The sequence below is a fragment of the Aphis gossypii genome, chromosome 3, assembly GCF_020184175.1.
Source record: "Aphis gossypii isolate Hap1 chromosome 3, ASM2018417v2, whole genome shotgun sequence".
Taxonomy (NCBI): Eukaryota; Metazoa; Arthropoda; class Insecta; order Hemiptera; family Aphididae; genus Aphis; species Aphis gossypii.
The window spans coordinates 32,976,406-32,986,434 of NC_065532.1; the positions used below are offsets into that span (position 1 = coordinate 32,976,406).

The 10,029-nt window shown below is 30.8% G+C and overlaps 1 protein-coding gene across 2 annotated transcripts; it reads right to left on the reverse strand.

Moving 5' to 3' along the window:
• Positions 1–516: 516 nt before the first annotated feature.
• LOC114131447 (ADP-ribosylation factor-like protein 13B) lies at positions 517–7,529 on the reverse strand. Of its 2 annotated transcripts, XM_027996661.2 has the most exons (9): positions 6,904–7,529; positions 5,838–6,609; positions 3,522–3,592; positions 3,311–3,444; positions 3,112–3,227; positions 2,868–3,056; positions 2,432–2,642; positions 826–1,282; positions 517–742 (listed from the first exon to the last, which is right to left on the reverse strand). In XM_027996661.2, exons 2-9 carry the CDS (start codon positions 5,897–5,899, stop codon positions 615–617), a joined length of 1,368 nt encoding a protein of 455 aa, XP_027852462.1. In that variant the 5' UTR covers positions 5,900–6,609; positions 6,904–7,529; the 3' UTR covers positions 517–614. The 2 variants fall into 2 exon arrangements, with proteins under 2 accessions (XP_027852462.1, XP_050060223.1); XM_050204266.1 differs by having other exon boundaries at positions 5,838–7,529.
• Positions 7,530–10,029: the final 2,500 nt, after the last annotated feature.

Here is a 10,029-nt window from a genome sequence, read left to right on the forward strand (position 1 = left end):
CATATTATTTATGCATTTTTATTTTAATAATTTATATGATGTTTAATAAAAAAACTTAAATATTAATTCATTTAAATTCTATCTATATCTAGGCGCAATGTACCTATTGTGTATAGGTACACACTTTTTTTTAATAATTATTAAAATATATATGGATTACCTATATAACATGCTATAATATGTTAAAAAAACTGTTTATTATACCATACACATTTCTTATATTAAGTACAGTTTACGATGAAGTTAGCTACAAAATTATTTGCCTTTTTTAATGAATTCATCAGTTTTAATGTTATCATTTTTAAGTATAAATAAAGAAATATAGCATAATAGCATACCTATATAATATTAATTTCTAATTAAAATTAAAAATACTCGTACCAGATGAATGAATTTAATATTAAATCTGATTATTAAAAATTGATTTGGCCTTTTCTATATACATTTGCAATAGTCGTATTACTGAATTACTCGTATTGTATAATTTATGAGCAGTTGTAGATAATAAATAATTAATAAAACGTCTAAAACTATTTTATTAGATAACAGACGCTTATTTTTATTTAACAAAACATTAATAATTGTATAAATTGTTTTATAACCTTCAGTCGTATTCACATATGGCCTATTATTTCTGGACTAGTGGTTGATACATCTGGTTGTTGCACAACCACATCTTCTTCATCATTTGGATACAACTTTTCTGATCTATGATTATCATCTTGTTTGTTAGATGATTCACCTGTAAAAAACAAAAATCAATTTATGTATAACCTGCTCTACCGTGTGGTTGATATAAGGTATAAGGTTATTTTGGACATTTACTTTTCTTTAATGACTTAGCACTAGACGACCGATTAGATTTTGATAAACGAGTAGTACCACTACCACTAGCACCAGCTGAATTTGACTTATTGCTAAAAATAGAACGTTTCATTTTTGCTGTGCCAGATTCGTTTTGAATAAACATTTCTGTGGAGCTAATGGTGGTAATAGCGGCAGTAGTATTAGCGGTGGTCGTTACGGTTTCAACTGAATTCCTATCATATTCTCTGGACTTGGCCCTGAAAAGTGGTGATCGCGATTTGACCGATGGCATTGATTCTGTTTGTATTTTTGTCGGTATTGTCGGGGCGACTTTATTTCGGAATGCAGTTGGCTCAGGCTGTGGTTGAAAATCAGGTGGTTCGTAGTCCTCATCGGACTCACTTCTAAGTGGTATAATATATGATGTACTCCCCATATCAGTCGTCAAGTTTGATGTTTTTGAATCAATACTATCCTGCAGACATACCGGTTTACAAATTATAAGTTCTGTAAAGCTGGTCATAAATTAATCTGATCACATTTCTAATTTCATGGCCCTAGAACGCTGAGTATAATGGTTATACATTATTCATCCCTATTTCTCGTAAAGATTGACTTAATAATAAATTTCAAAGTATAAAGTTTGTTCTTGATAAATTTTTAAATTTTTATACTGTTATATATTATTTACTGACTATGGCTTTTATAGGTAACTTTTAACTTTTCATGTTTCTTACATAATCTGTCTATTATAATTTAGAAGCTTCTCTTTGTAATTATAATTTAATTTGATATTTATTTATTTGCTTAGGTTATTCGGATACTTAGATTCTGTTAAATGTTTAAATTATATAGTAAGGTATAATTTTTTTTACATTATGCTATTATACTTACTTAAAAGTACCTCAATAGTCAGTACTTATCTATTTACTATTAAGGTTTTGATACATTGCAGTTAATATGATACCTACCTAATTAGTTGTTAATCTATGATTAACTCCTATTTCATTATTTTCCAAGATTAAAATATAAGCATTTTACCCGAAAAAAAAATATAAATATTCATATAGTTTTTACATAGATACTTAAAAAATAGAATAAAAATTGATTTTTGGAGTTATTGAAAAGTAGGAATTATTAGAGGTAATTGATAATTAATATAATTTATTATACACAAATTATAACCAAACGGCAAATACCATAGTTGTAATGGACAAACAAAAATATAATTTTCGCGTACTTTAAATTTATTTGTTTTTAATAAATATTAAGTTTATGATTAAAATTACTCGAAACAATTTATAAATTATTCAAAACAAAGTGAAATAAAGTACTTACATAATAGAACATTTATTGAAGAATATTTAGTTCATAGTTAATTAGTACCATAAATGAACAATGGTATATCTTTACTTAAACCTAGACAATTTTGCTTTTAATTTTTAATCATCATAGATATAATATTTTATTTCCTAACTTATTAATATATAAATTATTAAAGAAATCAAAATTAATTAATTAATGCTTAAATTATTAAATTATATGCAAAGATTATCTGTTTTAAAAATATATACATCTGTTGAAAATATAATTGAATGGACATATTATACAAACAAAATCTTACTATGACTTTGTTAATTCTTCTAAATGGATTGCGTCTGGTAGACCTCCGGTGTGGTGCGTTAAACGATAATAAATATGAGTCATTTGAGTTCTGTTGATTTTTTTTCCACTCTTCAATCTTTTTATCCACTTGAGCTTTATACTGTGCCATGTCTTCTATGACACGGCGGTTGAGCGTATCATATAACCTTACAATATGTGATATCAGCCAACTAAGTCAAATAAACAACTTTATACTTCCTGACAGTATTATACATAGATATAAACTTAGTCAATTATAGGAACAAAATCAAAATTTCTACAATGGAATTAGACTATAACGTTTTATTACCAAATTTATATTTTTCCTTAATTGATATAAATTTCAAATAATATATAATTTATAAGATATTTAAAATTAAATTATTTATTTAATTTCAACGCATTCAAATATTTACCTAAATCCGCTTTCAATGCTTGGATCAATAAAAGCAGAACTACAGTAATTAATAGGTGCCATATGAAGAGCAGTACACGTTTCTACAAGTGTTGGACATTTATTTGTATTCACTACAGTCTCTACATTTAGTCGATCTACTATATCCAACTCATCAAGAGCCCCTGGTTTGTCTTGCTTATTAGCGAATCTAATAAAATAAAATTTTTAGTCAAATTGTAAAAATTAGTCTTTTTTAATCTTACAATAGCACTGGTTTTCCAGCAATATTTTCATGACTAAGTAAATCATGAAAAACTTCTTTGCATTCATTTAACCGACTAAGATCCGCCGAATCCACAACAAATATTACACCGTGTACCTAATAATCGTTATTCACATTATTCATTAATATACATAACTTATACAGTAATAACTAAAACATAATTAATGATAATACATTACATCAGCAAAATATTGTTTCCATATATCTCTAATCTGTTTGTGACCTCCTAAATCGTAAATAGTTATAGCATTGTCACGATAATTACATTTGGAAGACGAAAACCCAACAGTAGAAAGAATATTTTTTTGTTTTTCTAGAAGAAAGTTATTTACATTTATATTAACAAACAATTGTATACTGTATAATATATAATTATCAATTTAAGATTACCTTTCATAATGCTTTTAACGGTACAAGTTTTCCCAGCGTTGTCCAAACCAACCAGGAGCACTGTAATTTTTCTAATACATTACACAAAAAAGTCATTAATAATTATTTTTAGAACTATATATTATAAATAAATAATTATATAAATAGATTTAAATTACAAATTTGCATACATACAAAAAAAGCTGTATAAAAGTTTGGTCTACCGAGTATAAGAACATTTTCCCGTGACTGGATTGTTTTGGTTATGAGATGTGGCTGATGGGTGATTTGGTTGAAATTATAAATTATTTGATTTAAAATGAATTTGGAAAAGCATAAATAGAGATTAATTAGATATTTGAAACGGTTACCAGTTATCAAAATTATTATTTTCTTTACATAATTAATTTTTCAAAATATTTTGCTTATTTTAAGGCTATTTTTTAGGTATTTAAAGTATTTGTTTTTTTTTTAATTTTTAATTTTATAAATGTCGATAACATTTTTTTTGGCTTAGTCAAACAACTTGAAAATTTAATACAAAGTTCCTCATAAGTTATTTTTATTTTGAATCAAAAATTACAAGAATACACGGGCACAATTTTTTTTAATAGCGTTAGAAGTTCAAATTTTGACAAAAATTCGTCAAAATCATGAATATTTGAAAATTATTTTGTAGTTAAAATTTATAAACATTTTGTATAAGTATAGCTAATAGTTGAAAATTTAATATACAATTTTTTTCATAAGTTTGGCTTACTATAATTATAAAAAAGGTTGAGCGTTGGCCAATTTAAAAAGTGTATCTAAAGTTTATATTTTTACGAAATCAAAAATGCAAGCGTAAAATAATGATTTACTATTAAATAATTTTAAATTTTTGTTACAGTTAATAATTACTAGTTATAGAAACTTAAAACATACACCAGTTGTTTAAATTGGCATTTTTTGTACATGGTTTAATTTTGGGGTATTCAAATCATTAAATCATAAATTCATAAACCACCTTTTTACCACTAAGTGGAAAATATAAATATTCTAAGCTGACAAATCATTTCCGTTCAGAATCATTTTTCGTATACAATTAATAATTATACTAAAATTGCATTCAATTTTGACACACCCATTATTGCGACTGGTCAACTTGATACCTATTATACCTACTGATATACTGATAAAAAATATATATTCTTTTTATTCAAAAAACTTGAAAACGTACAAATTATCTTATGAATGTTTAACTTTGAAAATAAAATATGAGATCTTTTATAAGTTATAACTATAATAAGAAAAAAAAATATTGGATATAGAATATTGTATAGATTTTGGTTTGAATAAAACAGTTATCAAAATAAAGATTCTTTTAATTTATGAAACAATTTATTTTTATGGCGTGTACCATCCCAGACAATTACTAAGGATTTTAAAAGTTAAAAGAAATTTTAAATAATTGTATGTAATATTTTGTTTGGAGTTATAAGATAAGATTAAGAAAAACAATCTCAAAGTTTTCGGTTAAAAGTTTTAGAGAATTAGTATTATTTTATATATAATTTTGAATGTATTTACCTATATACATTCTGAAAGAGTTATTTTATTAAAGATTCTTTCATGTTTAAAATTGTGTTTGTGCTTTTGTGGTCATATATGTTGAAATTAATAGAATACAGAATTCTATAACTATGCATAAAAAGTTATGGTTTGGATTTTTAAATTAATAAAAAAAAAGACTATATTTTATCGTCCATATAAATCATTATAATATAACTTGTTGTTTAAATGAATTATTTTGGTTAACTTTAACATAACTTGGTATACAAGCTATAGCTACTGGATTATAGTTTCATTAATTATTTAAGTTCTTATACAAATAAGCTAATATAGGAGAGTAAATTAACTATGCTGGATTCAAATTGCAGAAGTGCTTGCTGCAACAGCTAGACAACTTAATTTCATTAATTTTATTGAAGAAAAAATCCTGAACAGTCTTATTATTTTGATTTTTTGTAAAACTTTTTATATATTTAATAACATTCTTATAACAGAATATAAAAACAGTCATTTCAATTTTAAAATCATTAATAATTTTAGACACTCGTGACATTATTTTATTAAATATAGTATGAAGAATGACGATCAATACCAAATGATGTGTAAACAGTTTAGTTTTATAACTCTGACCCGAACTATATTCGATTTACATTTATATCGAATATACAAATATGACATTGAAATTTTAGAAAAAAAACTATAATTTATCTGTCATTCATTCAACACTACTAACCGAATCCTAATCAATTTTCTATTAAACGCCTTATCATTATGCAATATCATTACCTGCGTTGCCGTTGGTCTGCGTTCGCACAGTCTATACATTTAAACCGCAATACGTTGCCCATAACCACGACAGCTGTCAAAACATGTTTATTTTTTCGCCCAAATACTTTGGATAATTAATTTTTTTGCTATCACAAAACAGCACTCGAAGAACTTTAAACGAATTTTCACGTTGGCATAAAATAATGAAATTTGAGCGCGGCCCACGGTCTAGTCGACGACAACAAACGGTAACCGCGGCAACCGGAACGGCGGCGGAAGTTGGAACCGTGGTTCGTCCGTCGTCGGTCACAAATACCATATTATTGTAATAATAAAACATTATTACCATAATATACGTATAATACTGCGTACGATAACAATATTATTATTATTATTACTTCGAACGTGAATATCATCGTGCATGCCCCGACAGCAACCGACGGGCGGCTGTACCACCGGTTGCCCGTACTGGTACACAATATCGCCTCGGCCAGTTGGTCGCGTTTCCGTGTCGACCGCGTAAAGTGGTTCCGTGACGGCCGCGGCTCATCGCATGCCCTTTATCGCAGCCATATTCACCTCCAACGAGATCACCGTGTACCAGGGGCATAGCCGACCGGCCGCGGCTGTGGCGCTCGTTCGACGGCACCGTGCGCGTTAGTCGTAACACGGCTGGGCGGTGATGTGGGGGCGTTGTCGTGGACTGGTACTACGGTCGCGGTGTACGCTTCGACATAATACAATAATATCATGTCGCTCGCCGATAAAACTCGTTAATGTGTATCCATCCCTGTCCGTCCAATAATTAGAGTCGTATGGTGAAATTATTCAAACCGTCCGAGTTAATGCGATAGTTTAAAGCTCCAAACACTTATTATTAACGAATTTATAAATATTTTCATGATTATTTGATATTTCATAATATCGGGGTACAATGTTTAATACGATAATTGTATAATAATGAGCGTAAAATGCTGCAACTCCTCTTTTAAACAGTTTATAACAAAAACCATGTGATAGAAAATCAAAAAATTTAATCCTTTTCAAATTTGACTGTGGATGTAAGAACTATAATAATATTTACCTTGGAGTTTGGACGCCACAAATTTTATCTTTCGTAATGGAATTTTGCTTAATCAGAAATACGGAGACAGTGTACACGGGTGTCGACTATCAAGTAACGATCATGTTTCCATTGTAAAGACTCAATAATTGACATGTGACAGGAGTATAAAACAGCACCGGATATTATGTATTTAAGCGTGTGTGCGCCTTTTATCAACGAGCAAATAATATTATCGTTTATCACAATATAAAGTATTCACGTGCATATTAATATTTTTATGTGTAAGAAAACTGTCTCGACTACGAAAAAAGCAAAAACTTATGCACGGAGGTCTGAAAGAGTATTATTGTATATCGTATTATTATTACGATAGCGTTTCGTTTCTTGTATACGCGATGATATTGATCAACGTTTTTTGTTCGATGTGTGTGTGTGTGTACCTCGCTCGAGAGCGCGCGTGTTGAGAGATGTTACAGCGGTATACAATTATGGCGTTTAACTTATCGTGTTCGTGGTGTTGGAGTGGCTACAGTTTTCTAAGACTACTTTTTTTCCATAACCTGTTTTTATAGTTTTTACTTTTTAAAGCTGAACACGAATATATCTGACTATAGTCAGACATTATATTCGTTAAATCGTATATTATGATCCTGCGAGAAATTTATAGTGAACATTTGGAATACTCTCAAAGATGACTAGCTGTAATGAATTTCAAACTAACGTTGTATGTGTTTCAATAGTTATGCTTGATTTATCTATCTATCTACATATATATAAGTAAAAGTTCCTTTTTTTTTTATTCACTATATACACTCAAAAACTACTGCGGACTGTTTTCAATAAAAGTCATATCAATAGATTCGCTGAGATTCGTAGAAGGGTTTTATAGTTTTGTATTCAATCCCTATATAGGTTAAGTCATATATGAATTTTGTTTCAGATCACAAAAATCAAAAATATTTTGCATTATACGTATAGGGTTGCCATTGGTTACAGATATAACAAAATACTTATTACGATTGGATATAATTTTGTAATATATAACTATTTTGCTATTTTATAGAAAAGTAAAAAATAACAGCTATTATAATACATATTAGTCAAAGTATACATATAGTTGAGGTTAACATCCAAAAAAATCTCAATTCATTTTGACGGTTAAAGAAAGATTTAGAATGATTATAATAATATAATAAATTGGATTAGTAGTTATTTTATAGGGCGATACTACCCTCTATAGACTATAAATAATATTAAAATTCTAACCGCATATTCGTTTATTTCTTTTTACAATTGGTTACACGTATAAAAAAAATAAGTTACTTATTATTAGTTATTAGTTATTACTATTTGCCGCAGGTGGATTTCCAATTTCGATTTCATTTATATCCCGGCAACGTCTGGTAATATAGCTACCTATAATATTTTATATTTATGTATATTTCGGTTTGTCTTCTTGGATCAATAGTTTTTCCCGTTTTTATGTTTTGTCTGTAGGTGAATCCACGTATTCCGATTTCCAGTGTCGTATGTACACTGCCATTATAATACTATATGTATTTGGCCGACACCCAAAAACCTAGAGTCGTGTTTCGAAAAAAATAACTACAACTACCCGTGTTTTATTACAGAATATATAGTAGTTATGGAACAATAATTTTTAGTACGCTGTCGTCGTAAATTTTATCTACTGCAGCAGTAGGTTTCCCGTCCGACGCCGCATGTCGTCGTTTCTCTAGAAAACACCGTGTAATTTGTATTGTGTGCCGGTTAACAAATTGTTTCGCGATGCGACGATGATAACGACAACAATTAATAACGGCCGCCCCCGCAACGTGTACGTAAATATTATTAATGATAGGTACACATACAAACCAATAATATTCGTGTCAGCATTAAACGTGTGATTGCCGAACAGGAGCGCCACGCCGCCGCGAGCGTTTCCGCCGGGCCGTTTGAGGTGTTCGCGTCGCGTGACGATGTGGGTCGCGCGGTCTCGGCGGGTCACACTTGGCTGAAGAAATGCGAGCGATTGTACCAGGGTATCAGTCGGCGGCGGCGATTGCCGGGCGTGGCGCTCGACGCGCCAGCCGAGAGAACGGACGACGACGGCGGCGGCGGACCGCTGTTATGATAATAGTAATAACAATAATACAATACAATCACTCGTCGATATATAGCCGTCAGAATGCGGCGGCGGCGAACTGGTCGAATTTTTTCACCCGGTTACCGTATTTACCACGGTTTTCGGGAAATTGGAATCGTCGTTTTCGTGCGTTTTCCGCAATTTTTTTAAACACGCTAACAGGATCCCATGCGGCCGACCCGCTTCGGTCGGTGGCGGTGGCCAGGCCGGCGTCGGCGCGCCCGGGAAAGCCAGCAAGTCAGCCAGCCAGCCACCCAGCGACACGGACCCACCGCTCGTATCGCCACCGTCTCTACCGACGATCAGCGATCGCGCTGTTTCCTAGGCCACGCGAGGTTGCGAGTTTTCCCGTAGTGGTATTTCACACACACACTCGAAAAGAGTCTCTTTAACGAGATAATAATAATGTATACGACAACTTAGTTATATGCTTATTACGTTTTGGAGTCACTGTTGCCGAATGACTCGAGAGGTACATTTTCATTTATCGCAATCAGAAAAAAATGGATGGGTGGGTGGGTATCTCGTTCGGGCGCAGTAAGAAAAATCTACATGGAAATTGTTTGAGCTCATTTATAAAAAGCAATAGCACAGCAATACTGTAACAAGTAATCGAAAGTCTTGTGTAATCTAATCAAACAAATAATTAATTGTATGATCTGCAATAGTGCATACTGTAGACCAAATCACAACGAATGTAGCTATATATTAGATATTTATCGAATATCTACAATAATATAGGTAATATTATGTTCAGATGTTCTGTGTTCGCCATTTGATAGTTTACGATCGTTGTGTAATGTGTAGTCGTAGCTCTCGTGTGTGAATAACGTGTTATAACATTCGACATTAGTCATTTTATTGCTGCTTTCAACGTAATATAATATAAATACGTGTCCAAACGCGCTATTACGAAAGGAAATATTACACCCAAACGTTGTAGGATTTACGACTTATAGACTATAGTATTCTGTTTTCGATAAATGGGCCCAAACGTA

Coding starts and splice junctions, on each gene's coding strand:
- LOC114131447 (XM_027996661.2), bottom strand. CDS start 5,899: ATGGGCAACGTATTGCGGTTTAAATGTATAGACTGTGCGAACGCAGAC. Junction 3,228..3,310: donor GGAAACAATATTTTGCTGAT/GTAATGTATTAT, acceptor AACGATTATTAG/GTACACGGTGTAATATTTGT. Junction 743..825: donor TGCTAAGTCATTAAAGAAAA/GTAAATGTCCAA, acceptor TGTTTTTTACAG/GTGAATCATCTAACAAACAA.